Source organism: Eptesicus fuscus, chromosome 9, assembly GCF_027574615.1.
Source record: "Eptesicus fuscus isolate TK198812 chromosome 9, DD_ASM_mEF_20220401, whole genome shotgun sequence".
Taxonomy (NCBI): domain Eukaryota; kingdom Metazoa; phylum Chordata; class Mammalia; order Chiroptera; family Vespertilionidae; genus Eptesicus; species Eptesicus fuscus.
The window spans coordinates 50568801-50587650 of NC_072481.1; the positions used below are offsets into that span (position 1 = coordinate 50568801).

The 18850-nt window shown below is 35.1% G+C and overlaps 1 protein-coding gene across 3 annotated transcripts; it reads right to left on the bottom strand.

Annotated features, from left to right (window-relative positions):
* Nucleotides 1-201: 201 nt before the first annotated feature.
* ZRANB2 (zinc finger RANBP2-type containing 2) lies at nt 202-17536 on the bottom strand. 3 transcript variants are annotated; one of them, XM_054720977.1, is made up of 11 exons: nt 17257-17534; nt 13644-13696; nt 13444-13552; nt 12406-12488; nt 9981-10057; nt 9585-9719; nt 8243-8412; nt 6645-6731; nt 4354-4509; nt 3212-3285; nt 626-2685 (listed from the first exon to the last, which is right to left on the bottom strand). In XM_054720977.1, the coding sequence occupies exons 1-10, from the start codon at nt 17310-17312 to the stop codon at nt 3252-3254; spliced, it is 960 nt and encodes a 319-aa protein (XP_054576952.1). In that variant the 5' UTR covers nt 17313-17534; the 3' UTR covers nt 626-2685; nt 3212-3251. The 3 variants fall into 3 exon arrangements, with proteins under 3 accessions (XP_008137656.3, XP_054576952.1, XP_054576953.1); XM_008139434.3 differs by lacking the exon at nt 3212-3285 and having other exon boundaries at nt 202-2685; nt 17257-17536; XM_054720978.1 differs by lacking the exon at nt 626-2685 and having other exon boundaries at nt 3216-3281; nt 17257-17535.
* Nucleotides 17537-18850: the final 1314 nt, after the last annotated feature.

The following is an 18850-nucleotide window of genomic DNA, read 5'->3' on the forward strand; positions in this document are numbered from 1 at the left end:
TTAAATGGGACATATTATGTAAGGGTGACAGAGAAAATTAAATACCTGTAAACCACTTATTACATACCTTAAACTGACTTTTAATTACCTATCTTCTTACCAACATCTATAAGACAGGCTATGAATGCCACATAGCAGAAAGAGATGAGACAGGAAACTTTTTTGAGACAAGACTTGTTTTATCTTGATAAATGTGCCTAGAGATGGTCTTACATTTAGGACTTACTTTGAACTTGGTGAAAGGACTGCAAATAGAAAGTTAAGATAACTTAGCAGTTAAAAAGAACAGTTATTGAGTGCAATAAAGTGAGTTTTAAGAGTAATTCAGAACCTGACCAGCATGGCTCAGTTGTTGAGCATTGATCTAAGAGCCAGGAGGTCACAGGCTCTGTTCCCAGTCAGGCCATATGCCTGGGTTGTGGGCTCGATTACCAGTGTGGGGCATGCAGGAAGCAGCTGATGGGTGATTCTCTCTCATCATTGATGTTTCTATCTCTCTCTCTCCATCTCTGAAAAAAAAAAAAGTAATTCAGGAAGCATGCTATGGTGTGCTATGAAATAGATATGTAGTGTTCTGGTAGAAAGTATTAAACTAATTTAAAATCTACATTAAAAAGTCTCAAAAATTTTTGAGTACCCAAGGTGTTAGTGATAATGCTTTGTAATGTTTTAAATCAAGCACTCCTATATGAAAATATGACGTTATATACAGGGTAAGTGAATATAAAGAGTTTAAAATGCACACTAAGAAGTAACAAACAAGACTGCAAATAGCTTTAAAAATGAACATTAAATCAGCATTTAAAAATTCTAATTTATTTCTAACAAACACCACTTAATGCTTGACTCACAAGCTTTATTTACATTTGTCTACAGCATCATTTCCTTATGGACTACTACAGCTTAGATAAACCAAATGAAATCATAATCATCTGAATTGTCTGTAAACAACTATTAGCTAAATTTATAATCTTGCATTTACTTAGTACAGCCAAAGTTTAAATACAGAAAGCACAAGAATAAACCAATAGTAACATGTAGAATCTAAAAGATCATCTGGGCATTTTAGGAAGTGGACTTTCAAGAAGTCTGAGGCACAATTATAAGAGAGAAAAGTTCTTGTGCAAACTACAATAAATGTAGGAAAGGAAATTAAGACAAAAAAATAAGGGGCAAGTTCATTGTAAAAATATTATCAAAATATTTCTACATAAGATATTTTGATTTCATCTTTAGATCAAGAGAAAAAATCACTCATTTTAAAATAAAGAAACAAATATAATTTTGTTTGGTCTGTCTACAAAATACCTTAAAGCATTTTAGTTTTTAATTGCAGCAGACATTACTGTTCAAACCCCCCCCCCCAAAACAGAACAAGAATAATGGGTATTAATCCCCATGACAAAAAGTCCTCAAGCACAACTGCTGATTTTCCTTAACATACTTACCTTGCATTGTCACTGAAGATACTGTTAAGAGAAACCTTTTGTTTTTAAACCAAAAGACATAATAAAGCTCGACCAGATTTTAATTTTGAGAAATAAAACAAACTCAAAAGTATTTTAAGCCATAAGTAATTTCAAGTGAACAGGAACAATTATTTCTGCTTGTGTCGTGCAGAAATAAATATTCATTTATTACTCAAGAAAATTTTATGAAATGTTTAAAGTTAAACATCTCACAGCAAAGGTTTGTTTAAATTAACCATGTCTTTGTTGGTCTTTCACCCAAAGAGAACTATATTTCAGAAGCTTTCTTCATTAACTATAATTTAGCTTTGTCTACCCTATCATGTATGATAACTGGATTTTTAAAAGACATCACACAAAGCTTCTTAAAATATTAAGATAAACATTTTGAAATAAGATGTTTTTCTCATCAGACAACCATCAGATTAGAAATGACTATTAGATATTCTTGCTCAAAATTGTGTGTCAGAGAGTGAGAAATATGGAACACCTTTCTCCTTCTACAATTCACAAGATTTTTCTGCATTAAATGTGGTGCAAAAAACAAAACTGAGTAACAGACAGACAATGATTCTAAGGCACCCTTAGCATAGGGAATTTAAGAATGAAGTTTCTAGTTGGCTGTTTTACAATTAGTTTAATTTTTTCTGAGAAGAATCACTTTGACACAGGTTAACATAAAGAGGCTGACTCCTTTTCTCAGATTAACATAAACACACTGTTTCCAACTACTTCACCACAGTCTTGCCTCTATGCCCAAAGTTCAGGCAAGCCTAAGGTAACCTTAAGTCACTAAATAATTCCTATTTGGAAATGAGAAAAACATGAGTTCAAATTAGGAAACAAAGTAAAAACAAAAACAAAAACCAAAAGAAACAAAGTACTTTGTTATAGATGAGATGGTTTAAAAAAAAAAAAGGCTGTAAATAAAGAATGATAAATAGAGCAACTATTTTGGGACATTATGGCTTAAAATACTATTTACTTTTAATTTCACAAATAAACACAGCTGTATTGTTCTGAAAAGCAATGAAAGGCATGCACCTCTACTAGAAGACTTAGCACTTTTGACCAAGTAAGACACCAACTTCTTAAAAAATATGCTTCATGCACTGTACTGGATTTTTTTTTTAAGATGTAAATTTTAATACATTATTTCTTTTTTGAACTTGAACGGGAACCAGAATGGGATGATCCAGAAGATGACCTGTGGTGCCTGTAAGATATAATGGAAAAGCAGGTAGTCTTAATAAGCTTGAGTTGGATATCATCATTCACTCATAAGACTTTGAGAATATAAAAAAATCAAACCTAATTATACTAGAAAAAAAATAATTAAAATCTAAGACATAAACTTATACACATAAAATTAGTGTTTAGACTTTGGATGTGAACCCAGTTAACAGTATAATTTAAAATTCTCTATAATTAAAAAAATCTCTCAATATATAGCCACCTCTCAATTATTTAAGGTAAGGAAGAAAAGCCTTGCAAAAACATGTAAAATTACAGATAATATTCAACAAAGGCATATAAACTTGTTAATGGAAGAGTAATCTCTGTGATAACATTGTAGATAGTGTGGTAAGTCTATATGTAAAACAGATACAGCAAGGCTTCTGTGTAGAGAACATATATTCATAAATAACTACATTTTGGAAATCTAGGTCTCACAAGATGATTGTACAATTAGTTAAATGGTTATATTCATGCAGCTAATATGAATAAGTCAATATATCCACCTGGGTAAAGTAGTGGTGTTCCGAGGGGTTGGCCCTGGGCTCAGGGTTGTTTAGTGTTTTCACCAATCACCTGGCTTATGGAATAGAGAACATGTTCATTAAGTTTAGATGACAACAAACTAAGGGGATTTTATGTGGCTAAAATAAAAATTTGCAGAAGTATCAAGAAATCAACAGAATGAATTTCACTCAAGTATGGAGTTATTTTCTTACAAAAAACCGCCCCCCAAAAAACCAAAAACAAAATAAAACCAAACGCAGAGAAAGAAGACTAGTTGTGTGTAACCTTAATATCTAAACTTCAAAATGTGAAGAAGCAAAACAAATAGGAATCATGAAGCATCCTACCACTAAACCCAGCAATCAGATTTTACCTAATCACTACTTTCACAAGCAGAAAGGTAAGAAAAATTTTGCCCAGGATACAAAGGAAGCCATTAAACTGACTGTATAATTAGACGTTGAGAATCAAGAGTAAAGTTAATTAATTAATTAGCCTGTTGTAGGAAAGGCTGACAGATGACATGCTCTCCAAACTAAAAAATGTCCACATAGATAACGTAATCAAGTAACGGTCTTTCTCAAAAAGAAAAAAAATTGGATTTGTACTGCAAGATGAAAAATGTATTAGCTACAAGAACAATTTCATTATAAAGAGTATGAAACAATAATTTGCTGTGAAAATGCATTTATACATATTTAAATGAGGACAGATTTCCAATGATCTAGAATAATTATTTTTTCTAGATGCCCTAAAATACTAATTTCTAATATTTAATGTAAAATTTATAATATCAATTAAATACATATAAAATCAACTAAATTACTTCAACACAAAGCTTTTAAATTAAAATCTTAAAAGAAAGAAATAACCGAGAGTTGGCTATAATTATATATCAAAATAAGTATTTAAGTAATAAAATGAACAGATAGAAGAGTGGCTTGATCTACAACTTTTACTAAACAACCTGATCAAAGCACGAAGGATAAACAAAGTAATTAATGTTTTTTGAAGTTTAAAGTTGAAAAGTATCATTTAAAGTTGGACTAAAGGAGATTATAAAAATCTAATGCTTGACTAGAAGTTTAATCTATTAAACACACTTAAGAACACCCATTCTTATTTCTACAGAAACCCAAACCTTTCGGGTGACCGTGATCTTGTTCGTCTTTTTTTTCGATCACCAGATGAAGATCTAGAACGACTTCTCTTTCTGTTCCTCTCAGGAGAAGATGATGAACTTGAATAAGATCTTTTTCGTGGGGAAGAAGAGCCCCTGTGGGATCTGGAGCTGGATCTTCATTGATTGAGAAACAAATCAAACATTTCATTAAAAGAAGAAATGAGGCAGATCATTTAGTTAAAAGCTCCAAAAACAAAAAGGATTTATGACTGAAAATTTTATGAGAAGAAATACTTACTGCTTACTCAACAGAAGACTTCTGGTTCAACCATAAAAATAATTCTATTTAAATACATTTACTTTAATCTCATCTCTTTATAAAATTGTAAGGTAAGTATTTACTACTTATGATTAACAACCAGCCCAATATATTAAAGTAGAATTTTATATTATTTTTTTAAAACTTAAGGCTTTCATTTTAAAGTATACATAAATAGCAAAACCAACAGGTAAACTGTGCATTTACACATTTTGTCTAGAAAATACATCTTTCCATTTGGAGAAAAATATGTATCATATATACACAACCTCCTGAGAAAAGTAAACAAAACAATTCCTTGTGGAATTATAAAACTTATTAGTTAAGTTGCTATAAAAAAAGCAGGGAAAGGGGACAGAAATGAGAAAAACAGCAACTATTAAACTGCTAAATATTCAAAGAAAAATAAAATGAATAACTTTAAAACGTTATATCAGCAATATTTATTTTTATGAAGGCCCACTATTCATGAAGTATGAAGTGTTGACATTCACATGTTTTAGGTAGCAGTAAACATGCAAATGTTTAAATGCAATTTTTTCTTCATTTACATATTTTGGTTGAAGTAATTTAGCTCAAACTTCCCAAAAAATTCACCTTTGGGCTTAAAATAAACTTAGAAAGCCCAAAAGGAGAATTCTTTGGAAAGTTATAAGCAATGAAAAAATGTTTGGAAAGAATATAAAGGCTGTTCTGTAAACCTTATTACAGTGCTTCCCAAAGGGAACTAGGGCTGATCTTCACCTACGAAGCACTCAAAAGACTAAAACAATGATAAATATACATCATCACCACAGTAACAACAATAAACTCATTTGCTCTCTTTTTGTATTGGAGTAATACAAATGTGCATATCATTCTTTTCTTAATGTTGTTAAACTGTTGTTGCCCTCTAATGCTATAAACTTGGCTCTAATAAGCTATTATGCCATTATTTTACCAAAGAAGCTACCACTAAACTTCAGTGTAAAGTTCCACACAAGTGGAATTTTTTGTTTTCCTTATTAATATTAGATGCATTTACTAGATCAATAAATTAACTTAAAAAGAGATGCAGTATATTTTGACAATGTTTAGAAAAACTAGTGTCTCGTGCTTTTTTAGAAATTGCATAACTAAATGCAAACTAGAGTTAATAATAATATTACTTAAGACCACACACTACTTAGACTAACCAACCAACTTCTTGATTTAGTTTGTGGAATTTAAGAGTGTCTGCTCTCACATACTGCTTATAATAGTCTATGTAATATTACAGAGAAATGAAAATATGTGTAAGACCCTCACCCCAGAAACTTTATCTGATATAAATAACAAAATCATTTCAGAAACATTGAAACAATTGCCTTGTAAAACAAAATCTGTTTTGGGGCGAACTTATTTATCTTCCTTTTAAAAATGAGAAAAAAGCCCTGGCCAGTGTTCCTGCGTACCGGAAGGGTCACAGGTTTGAGTCTGGTCAAGGGCACATACCTGGGCTGCAGGTTCCTGCCCCATTCAGGGTGAATGTGGGAAGCAATGTGTGTGTGTCTCTCTCCTTCCCCCTTCTCCCTCCCTTCCAATCTCTAAAAATCAAAGGTGAAAATATCCTCCAGTGAGGATTAACAAAAAACAAAAAGAATAAACATTTCCTTTTTATTTGCATATCTCTAATTTTATTTGAACTACTACTGCAAATATAACTAATGTATGAGATATTTGGTAATAAGACTTGGCTCTATCTTCCTACTTCCTCACATTTTAGCACAAATAACAAACCTTGCATAATGCAAAATAACCTTAATTCAATCATGGGAATGTCTTGGCACACTGCAGGCAATGGAAACATCTTATGGTGAGAAAATTAAGCCAAGGCAAGTGCATTAGTTTTCTAATGCTAAAATAAAATTGACAAGTAGAAGCAAAATAAGAGAAAAAAAGCAGCAACACCTTCTGCGGCCTTTAAATACTTTTTTCTCTCTGATTTACAGAGAGATGCTACCTCATTCACCTTGATTTCGACCCACGAGATCTCGAATGTTCTCTGGAACTGGAACGAGATCTTGACTGCGAACTGGAAGAACTTCTTGAACGGGACCTGGAACAACATGGAAGAATTTTTTTTTCCAGGACCACTTAACTGAACTTTGTGATATGAACACTGAAAGGAAGATATGCATTAGAATTCATTTTCATGTAAAAGGACAACTATTTGATATGTTTTCATAACACAATTATTTTAATGTAACTTTTTGTTTTGACATTTATGCAAAAACTTAAAAGATATAGGTAATTTTTTGAAAATGATCAACTATCACTTTTCAAGTATGACAAAATTACTCTAAATACTCAAGATTGTACAAATTAAAGCATTTTATTAACACTGAATACTTTACATTTACAATATTTAAAAGTAACTTAACAGGACTTAACATATCCAAGAATTCGAATATTGCAGTTTATGTTTAATTAATTCTCTGGAATATCTATTAATTTTCCTTATAAAATTCCTTCCATTTACTCGTTCACTATTTAGTATGAAGCTTTAAATGTTGACATGTGTATGCTTGTTTAACCCTATTTTTCTTCCTGCTCAGATGTTAGAGAATTAAAGGGAAAATACATTAACAACCCTGTCATTGTTTTAGGTAATTATATTATTGAAAAATGACACAGGTCCATTTAAATTTCAGAAGTCACAGCAGAAGTAAAATTTAAATTTTATGGTCCATTTAAATTTCAGAAGTCACAGCAGAAGTAAAATTCAGTACTAATCTTACACCTTTAATTTGTTCCTTAAAATAGTCTGCAGCAAAAGAATGTAACATTTTCATCTTAAAATTATATTTAGAATCAATCACTTTTAAGCTTTAACTAACTGTTAAGTACTCAATTAGCTAATAATTTTTCCTAAATACATTAAACATTGCGTGTTGATTAACTTAAACTGTGAATAAGAATTCTTCCAGGGAACAGTTTATACAAAGCACTGATTTTTCTCACATAAAATTTTATTTTTATTGTCGACTACTCAATCAGGAAATATTTACTAAAATTTTACATTACTAACAAAACAATATTCAAGTACACCACCAATTGACTCCTCTTATTTATTCTTGAACATCTCAAAATTATACGCATTAAGCCAATAGAACTTAAGTGACTGAATTTTCTCCTTTATTCAGAATACCTATAACAAAGTAAATTATCTAAGCACTATGTAAAATAAGCAAAAACTTAATTTAAGGCCTAGAAAATTTCTATATTAGCCTTTACCAGTGAAAACAAATATTCACTTAAAAATTTCTAAATGTAAACTGTATACGTAGTAATACACTTTATGTAATGATTTAATTAGATCTTTAACGTCTATTTTAATAAAAGGTCTGGAGATAAATGGACTGAGGAAGTTTCATATTAAAATTTGCATTTCTGAAAATACTGGACAGTAACTTCAAGGCACTAAAAAAATATCTTTCACAAGGTGACTTGAATGAAATCTCTAAAATAAAAGGAAAGCTTATTCAGTCAATAAAAACAAAATTTATAAATAAAGAAGTTAGATACTGACATTTTGACTGGTGTTACCCTTGACCTGTACCCGTTTACCTGGACCTAGACCTTGAACTTGAGGGGGAGGATGAGCGTGATGAAGATCGTGAATGTGAAGATCGAGACTTTGAGCGACTTCGTCTATTAGATTTCTTTTTATTACTATCTTCTTCTTCACTGGCATCAAGATTATATTTTGAGAGATCAGCATCATCTTCATCCTCATCCTAACAAAAATTCAGTCAATTATACTTGATATTTAAATATTAATGCTATCTAATAGGGATGATGAACAGTTCTAGGTATTGGACATCACCATATGGATATACATCACAAATATCTCAGCAAATTCACTCTCAAGCTAAGCAGACTTAACAACTATCTCAAATATTTCAAAGAAGTAAACCTCATAGTACTTATTCCTCTTTTTCTGTCATAAAGTAGTACCAAATAAGCTGTCAAGAATTTTCAATTTTACTCCCATTAACGTCATTGAATCCATATACCTTACTCTTCATTCTCTACTAGATATTACAGTAACCTTTTATGTGATCTAATTCAGAAAATCCATTCTGCCTCCCCAATTATCTCAATGTTCAAGTTGACCCTTGAACAATGCAGAGGTTAGAGGCACCCGTGCATAATTTTTGACTCCCCTAAAACCTAAGCAGTAACAGCCTATTAACCAACAGCCTTGCCGAAAACACAGTTAACACATTTTATACAGTATATGTATTATATACTGTATTCTTACAATAAATAAAGCTAGAGAAAAAAGGTTAAAAACATCACAAGAAAAAGAAATACATTATAATACATGTATAAAACAAGTAACACAGAAAAACAAATCTGTGTATAAGTAGACTTGCACCATTCAAACCCATGTTGTTCAACAGTCACTTGTGTATATTGACACTCATCACTCTGAAATACAGGTCAGATACCTTATTTGTTTCTTAAAAACTTTGTTTAGTTGCATTCAAGGGCCTCTTATGATCTTAATCTAGACCTATACATCCAACCATAAAACTTTACACTCAGGCCCACAGAACAAACACCAGACCTGATGTGGTCACTGCCCTCCCACATTCTTCCCTTTGCTCTAGTCACACTAGCCTATGTTGATTTTTTAAAAATGTAACTGGCTTGTTTCCTATTCAGGGAATCTTTATTTACTTAAGTTCCATTAAAATAAGGGTGTTTCTGTCTCAGTCATTATTGTACTTCCAGAGCCAGAATAGTGCTTGGCGGAGTGAAAGCTCAAAACCTTTGTGAGAACAAATGCGTACACAGCCAGAACATATCTTCGCCACAGGCCAAAGGCCATAGGCCATCAAAAACATTCATATATTATGTCATAGCTGAAATAACACCAAGGAGAAAAAAGGAAATAATTTACCTCATCCAATTTATATTTAGAAAGATCTTCATCCTCATCCTCTTCTTCTCCCTCAGATTCTTTATCTTCAACTTCCTTTAAAATAGATGCTGGACCAACTGCCTTCCCTCTGTATTTTTTCTTTTTACGTCCAAACTAGAGAAAAGTTTCATAATATTTCTGTCAGCTAAAAATGTATTAACACTTTTTTTCTAAAAAAAATTTGTACGTATTTAAATTATTATGTATTTTAGGTCCATTATGCCAATTAATAAAGTCAATTATGATTTCCTACAATGTAAGTTTTTGTAAGACTCAAAGTGTACTTACAAAAATAAGATAATTTATATTTTTACTTTGCACTTAAGATACTTTCTAATTTGTATTCAAACTGCACACTAATGCATAGCTTATTACCTCATCATATTCGCCATCAGATTCTTCTCTTTCTATATATTCAACATTTTCTCTTTCATTAAAACCACCACCATATCCTAAAATAAGAAGGGCATAAATTGTTATCCTCTGACAATTCATTAAAATAGGAAAACAAAAAAAACTCCTCAAAATCATCTCCAAGCAACAGAAAAAAGAAAAATCTTACCAATGAGATTTGCCTGTGCATATAATACTTACTAGTATTTTAAAAAGCATTATTTAAAAACACACACACCATTACAGAGAAAAGTCTCATTGTGAGATACTTAAAGGTTAGAAAGTCCTGTCACTACACTTCCATCTCCTCAAACCTCTGGTATAACTAAGTTTAAAAAGTAAAAAGGACTTTTCTCTGTAGTTTATCATAATTCTTCGGGTGAATTGGCCTAAACAAGAACCAAGAATCAAATTTCACTGTTTACCAATCGCAGATAGTCTGCAGTTTTGATATACTGAAATTTTGCTGGGCTAAAATTACAAATTACACCAGGCAAAATGATAATGGAGATCCAAACTGCTTTTAATCAATACAGAGGTAAAAGTTACTGAAGGTTCTCTGAAGCAGCCAATTAACTTTTAAACTGAAAATATTCTATTAAAAAGTAATCAAGATCAGCAAGCAAACCATTATTCTTTGATGTCACAATTAACACCTACAATTAGACTGTCTCCCCCCAGGAACCAGAAAAATGTTAAACTTGCAAACAAATACTTTTAATTTGGAATTTGTAACTTTAAATTTATCAAACATGGGCATTAAAAGAATGATCATTATCCTATTATCATTTCATTAACAGCCACAAATAGTTAGGGCCGTGACAATGGAAATGAACAGAGAAAAGAGGATGAATATAACATGTACTTCAAAGGAAGAACTAAGGCACTAACTTGAAAATTCTGTGATTCAATATTTTGAACAACTTAATTAATCCAACTTCTGAGAATTTATTCTAATGAAATCAAAAGTATGAAGATCAGTGTATTAAAATTGTTTGTACTGCAGTTATCCTTAACTAGGGGCCCAGTGCATGAAATTTGTGCACTGTGCACGGGGGGGGGGGGGGGGGGGGGGGGGAGGAGATGTCCGACTGACATCCTTAGTGCTGTCACGGAGGCGGGAGAGGCTCCTGCCACTGCCACTGCGATCGCCAGCCATGAGCCCAGCTTCTGGCTGAGCAGTGCTCCCCCTGTGGGAGCGCACTGACCACCAGGGGGCAGCTACTGCATTGAGCATCTGCCCCTGGTGGTCAGTGTGTGTCATAGTGACCGGTCATTCTGCCATTCGGTTGATTTGCATATTAGCCTTTTATTATCTACTAGTGGCCTGGTGCATGAAATTCATGCACATTAAAAGGGAATTAATTAGAGGAAATATTTTAATATTGCTATGTGCCCTTTCTCTATAATAGAAGTGTCAGAGATGAAAGAAAATTAGTAAAATGTATATGAAAATCTCCCTCCTGTCAGAGTCTGGGGCGTGCCACAGGACCCAGAGTCAAGTCCCCGCCCACCCATGCGCGCCTCAAAATCAAGCGAGACCCAGACCTGGCCGGCCCCACCCCCATCAAGCCCCGCAGGGCTGGGGGGTGCAGCCTCAGGTCCTCTGGCCCAGCAACTGGGCAGGGGGCGCGACCTCAGGTCCCCTGGCCCGGCCTCAGGGCCCCGAGCCATAGCACCAGGGCAGGGAGCATGGCTTCAGGTCCCCTGGCCCCCGTGCGAGAGCGCGATGACCATTTGCATATTAGCTCTTTATTATATAGGATACTAATAAAAGGGTAATATGCTAATTAGACCGGGTTGACTGGCCATCTTCTGGATGTCCGACTTCCTTCCCGACAAAGCCATGGTAGTGGGGGCCGAGGCAGAGGCAGTTAGGGGCAATCAGGCTAGCAGGGGAGGGCAGTAGGCAGGCAGGCAGGTGAGTGGTTAGGAGCTAGTGGTCTTGGGTTGCAAGAGGGAATCTCCGACTGCTGGGACTGGGCCTAAACCAGCAGTTGGACATCCCCCGAGGGGTCCCGGATTGGAGAGGGTGCAGGCCAGGCTGAGGGACACACTCCCCGCCCATGCACAATTTCGTGCACCGGGTCTCTAGTATAGGATAATAAACATTTAGATGAGTGGGGGAAAAGCAAGTAAATAGAGCATTTCTAAAAGTATCGTAATGTCATTGTATGTTAGGCTACAGCTTCCTAATGCTGTACTTTGTAAATTGTAAAATTCAAAAATTATGCTATTCTATTAAAACACTGATTTTTATGAGTATGAGGGAAAAAAATCAAGGAAAAAAAAACCATAAAAGTAGAACAGAAAGAATCCTCAATCACTGTGCTCTTCAGATGATATAACTTGTCAATTCAACTTTTAGGTCTTTTGAAATCATTGTTAGAATGTGTTTTTATCTTACCTGTTCTTTCTTCTAACTTAGCATACTTTGGAGTATTACACATGTTACACTCTGATCTTCTTGCCCAATTCACATTACTGCAACTTTAGAAGTTAAAAATACCAAGTTAGTAGATAACTACAATAAAAACAGTAAATTTTTAAACATTCTAAAATTTTAAAGTAAAAACTAGGATGAAATCACTACCATAATTTACTAAGAATATTGCAAACAAGGAAAATGTACCATTGTACTTTTTTTCTGAAGAGAGAATGTGGGTTCTAACTATTTAAGCAGAGAAGCAAAAGCAATATAGTATGGTGCCTTTCTCATTTTATGAAAAAGAAATGACAAATTATATTCAGAGATTCTGATGCCTTATGGGAAAAACATTTTAAGTCAAAGATTCTACTAATTTCTGCCTCTGACTTCACCTCAAAGGGTAATTTTTTTTCCTAATTCAGTTCAAGTACTGAATTCCAAACCCAGTCTTAATCTGTTGCTAGAAAATTCTTCAGCACAAATTAATATCTACAGGATCAGAAATTTATATAAGACCCCCTTCTGATGAAATCCTCTTTTATATATTTGATTCATGTGCACAACACAAAAAAATGGAAATTGGAAAAATCAATATAGAATATATTGAAAATATTAAGAAATATTAAGAAATCTATCTAAGTAGGAATAATTATTATGGCACACATGATTCTAAAATTACTTCGAAAACAGGCAAAACAAATTTTGATGCATTTCACATTAATAATAATTTTTGAGATTTTTCAGTAATAGAAGTAGACTTTTTTGGAATGTCAGCTCACCTTAAGCATGTTTATTGGTATACATACCCTTATCCTTGTAACAACTAATATTACCATTAAAAAATAGAACTTAATAGTTCTTTACACTTATATATAAGATATAGACTGAATAACAATCAACAGACCTTTGATTTAAAGGTGATCTTGGCTTGTTAATGTGACTAATAAGAGGTGGTAACATTAACAAGTAATGAGGTATACTTTTATGGAAGAAGAGTGGATGATAATAAACACATACGTTTTACACTGCCAGTCATTAGCACTAAATAGACCTCGGCTCTTTTCTGCAAGTGTCTTTCCTATTTCAGTGCCCCCTGCTTTCATCATCTTAGCCTCAGTTGTTTTCTCTGAAAATAGAAAAATTATGCAATATGAATCTGGAGAAATAATGCAGTTATCTGTATATACTGTCCTAATAGAAGCTTCCTTAATGCTTACCCCGACCACATCTATTACAGCTGGTTCTTCTGGCAAAGTTTACATTTCCACATCTGAAAAATAAAGTGAAAAATATTTAGATAATTTTAAATCAATATAATTTTTTAAATCCTATATACACCACTTTCAAACATGTCCTCTCTCACAATATACCTGGATCCAGAAATTCTAATGCCATCTAAGTTCATTCTAAAGCCATGTAATTAATATTTAAAAAAAAAAAAGTCTTCACAATTTAGTGGGAAAATGTACGATTTAAAGTCACAAGTGCAGGATAAGAAACTCAATATCTCACTTTCTACTTATGTGATCCTGGTAAGTCACTTAGGATCTCTATGACTCAGTGTCCTGTTAGTGCATGTCATTACAGTTTGGCGCCAAATAACATTTTGGTCAGCAATGAACAGCACATACAACAATGGTTCCATAAGATTATAATGGAGTTGAAAAATTTCTATTGCCTAGTGACTTCTTACTGCAACCCAAGTGGTGATGCTGGTGTAAACAAAACTACTACGCTGCCAGTAGTATAAAAGTTTAGCACATACAGTCATGTATAGTACGTAATACTTGATAATGACAATAAATGACTATGTTACTGGTTGATTAAATCTTGTGTTGTTTTGTGCACTAACATGCTATATATAGGCTTGTAGCCCAAGAGCAATGGGCTATATATCATATAGCCTAGGTGTGTAGTAAGTAGCCTATACCACCTAGGTTTGTGTACATGAACTCTGTATTTGCACAATGACAAAATGGCCTAATGACATTTCTCTGAACATTTCCCTGTGATTAAGCTGCGTATAACTGAATTTTTTAAAATTGATTTTTAAAGAGGGAGGATGAGAGGGGGAGGGGGAAAAGCATTGATTTGAGGGAGATACATCTACCGGTTGCCTCCCCTACATGCCCGACCCTGGGGATCAGACCTAAAACTTAGGTATGGCAGAGTTCTGACCTGGAAGCAAACTGTGAACAGGATGAAGCACCAACCTACTGAGCCAGGCAATATAACTGTAATTTTAATAAAATCTCCTTGCAAAGCTGAGGTAAGATATGACTCCACTTACAATTACTAACAAGGTACCTGGGAGTTCCAAAAAACTTTAAAGTAATTCCCAGTATAGAAAATAAGATATACACACACAAACGTATTAAGTATTATAAGAAATACAAAATCCTAAGGGCGGACCAATGGAGAGAAAATAAATAAATCATAGAGGGCTTCATGGATCTTGATAAAACACTCTTTTTACAAGTAGGAGGTGGGACAGTAAGAAAAGGAAGATAGATGGATTCTACTGACTAAAAACTATACATAGGTTCAATAATTCTAAGGAAATGGAGTTTTTTGGATTATCAAACCTCTGAAAGCTAACTTAAAAATATTATAATCATAACCAATAACCTCAACACATGGATTAACAGTATCACTTTACACTTATCTATAATAATAAAAGGGTAATATGCTAATTAGACAGGATGTCCTTCCTGAGGAAGCCAGGGCCCGAGGGAAGCCAGCCCTGCTCCCAGGTGCCGGAGGGAAGCTGGTGCCAGCAGCCTGGGGGAAGGCCTAATCTTGCACGAATTTTCGTGCATTGGGCCTCTAGTAGTCTATAAACTCAAATAAAAACAAAAAAAAATATTGGATTCACTAACATGGTCTGAATAGTGCATGTGCATATCAGTAACAGAATGTTAAATGGTCTGACATGTAAAACTTAATTTTAAAAACTGTTTACTTTTTTTTTTGCTATTATACTGGAATAAAATAAAGATGTAAAGTATGGAATCACCACTAAACCAAAGCATTTTAAATAACTTTTTGGTTCCCCCCCAACGCCCAAGAATATCTGTTCTGACCCAAACGCATTCTGAAGTGTTCCCTGGATTTATATAGATTGTAGAAATAATATTCTATCCACATGTCTGTAACTGAGAGACCTCCTTAAATATTTGGGTGTGTTGCATTAATGAGGCTATCAAAAGCACGTTATTCTACAAGTGACCAACACCACAAGAGAGACATTGTTGAATACCCTTTGAACGTTTTCAAATAGTCTTATCTCTAGGAGCAATGCTATTCATAACACATCACTCCTGTTCTTGTTTGAGATTGTCAAACAGACTTGAAATCCTTCAGGTTATCTTAATTTTTATGCAATTGCCTTTTTAAAAATACTTTTTCATCTTATTCAATTTGTTCAACATTTTGCTTGGAGATCCACTGATGATTTTTCACGTAAATTTAAATCCTCTACTTACACAGTGTAATATTCCACTGTATAAATATACCAATATTTATTTCAATTACAGATTAACCTTTGGATTATTTATAGATTGTGGCCAGCATAAATGGTATAGCTATGAATACTATGCAATTGAGAACCATCAATTTATTATGTAAAAACCATAATGTTTCACTAAAACTGCTTAAAGTATGGACAGAAAACAAATGCTGAGGAAATAAGGCCTTCATCTCCTTGAGTGACATCAGGTGACTTAATTTTCTGAAACTACTACCAATAGCTAGCTGTCAATCAGTATTTGGTACGTGTCACTGCTCTCCACACACTATGCTATTTCACGTCTTTATTTAAAGTTCAGGAAGCCATTCCATTCCAGTTTTTACTTTTAAGCAAAGTTAAATAACCTACTAGAGGTTACATGGTTAACGAGCAATAGGGCTGAAATCAAACCCAGGTCCGTTTGCTTCAAAGTTTTTCCTCTGTACCACCATGAACTCTGCCTGTGGCACAAGAAATCGAAGGTTTTTATCTGGACATGAGTTGTGCGTTCAATACTTTTGACCATTCCTTCCCATAGTAATCTCCATATATTTACAAACAGATACACCTATTGGGGCGCCCTAGGAGGAAAACCACCATCCCATGGAGCACAATGACTTCAGCAACAACGTCAAAGGCAGAGCCATCGTAACACGTGCTTCTCTGCGGCAGGCCTTCCACGGGGCAGAAACACAGGCCTCAAGCCTTTTGGCTCGAACGAGGCGAAAGGTTTAATTCTTGTGGGGGAAATAAAAGGGAAAAAAGTCAGAATTTCCCACACCAAAGAAGGGTAGTGCTGTTAATGTGTATTTTTTTTTTTTTGCGGGGGGGTGTATATATGCGCTACGAAGAAACGTTTAATTAAAAAAAAATATATATATATATATCCAGAAAGGGGAACTGTGAGAAGCCAAAGAGCGAGACGCTTTCCTGGAACAAGATAAAAGTTCTGCGGGGAAAAGTCACGTGAGGGAGACCCAACACCAAGCGGGCCTCACCGAGGAGGATTTCCTGATCGCTGAAACCTGGCCGGGGCGGGACGGGGGTGTGGGGGTAACGGGGAGGCCAATCTCGCTCTCCAAAAAGAGGGGCTGACTTGGAGACATTAAGAGCGAGGAAAGGCTGGAGAGATGACCACGAAAGCCCTCCCCGTGAGGAAGACTGGGAGCCTCCTTCCCGCCCCGGAGCCCGCGATTCGCCGCCTCATCCCGGCTGAAGGCAACGGGGATCGTAAAAAAAAAAAAAAGGGAAAACGCCGAACCGATCTGAGAAGGACGTCACCGATCAGCCGCGCTCCGACTCGGGGCCCTTGCTGAACTCACTTTTTGTCAGGGCAAATCCAGTCGCCGTCACTGACTCGGAAATTCTTGGTCGACATCTTGAACGCCGCCACCACCACAGCCACCCGCAGCTACGTCTTCACCGGAGGAAAGCGGGCTGGGGCCTTTCGGCACTCCGGGGCTGTCCTCGTGCCGCCTGACTCCTTCCCACCACTGCGTCAGGGTTTGATGACGTGGGCGCTCAGCCGGGGTTGAGTTTAAACGTTATTGCCCAGAGTCAGATGCCTGTGCGATTTTTTTCCCCTGGCCCCAAAGAGTTACAACGCAAATGGAGTCTCTCGAGCTAAACTAACAGGCGCCGCAGGGACACCCCAGGCGGGAGGCCTCTAGGCCCTAGAAGCCTTGGAGAGCCCCCTACCGGCGGGAGGACCCAAAAGGGAAGGGCGTAGCTCAGATGGGCGGAGCCACGTCGGCCTAGGGCAGAAGTGATTGTATTCAGCCTGGGTCTTGGAATAGCTGGTCTATTCCTAGCTCTGTCTACTGTTAAAGGGTTAGGAACAGTGGCTTACCCAAGTTTTTGGAACACTTACTTTAATAAAGGTTGAAAATGTTGTTCTATTATGCACACATCATGTCGTTTAGAAAATTATTGTTTTTTGATACATACATACAGATAAGCAGCGTACACATGGAAACGGACCATTAATTTTTGAACAAGCATATTGCCAAAATTAAAAAAATCTTATTTTTTTATTGAATTTGTTGGGGTGACTTTGGTTCACAAAACTATTCAGGTTTCATGTATACTACTCAATAACGCCATCTGCACACTGCATTGTGCGCCCATAGCCCCAAGCAGTCTCTTTCCTCTCATTCTCCCCACCTCCACCTAACCTTTGCCCACCTCCACCTAACCCGAGCCCCCACTTCTCTCTATCATCACACTGTTGTCTGTGTCTATGTGTGTGTATATATAGACAGACAGATAGATGATAGATGATAGATAGATTGCGTGAGATCATATGGCATTTGTCTTTCTCTGCTTGGCTTATTCTTTTCCATCCCCTTCTTTTCCTCCAGAGGTAACACTCTTCTGTATTTTGACTTTATTCTTTTGCTTTTGGAAGTTTAGTTTATGCACATGTATGTTTAATCTGATAAACGATTGAGCTTTACAAGGATAGTTATGTAATCAGATGTTAATTTTTTTTCTCTCAACAATATGATCCTAAATTCATCCCAGATTGTTGCATATACTTGCATGTAGCAGTAGTTTCTTTGCTGTATGCTGGTAATATTTCTTTGTGTGACAGTTCAGCCCTTTTATTTCTCAGGTTTTGTTATTACAAACAATGCTGGTGTAAACATTCTTATGCATAGATTAGGATACAAAAATGCAAAAACTTTTTTAGAGCACAGCGTATGCCTGAAAGAGAATGTTTTCAACTATTTTATAGTTATAATTGCTTTAAAGTCTATTTCTGATCATTGTAACATTTTGGCCATCTAGGAGTTGACAGCTTTTGATTTTATTTTTCTTTTAGAATCGATCATATTTTTAAATTCTATGTAGATTGCATAATTGAGGTTTTTATCCTGGACAACTTGAATATTACGTTGCATCAGCTCTGAGTCC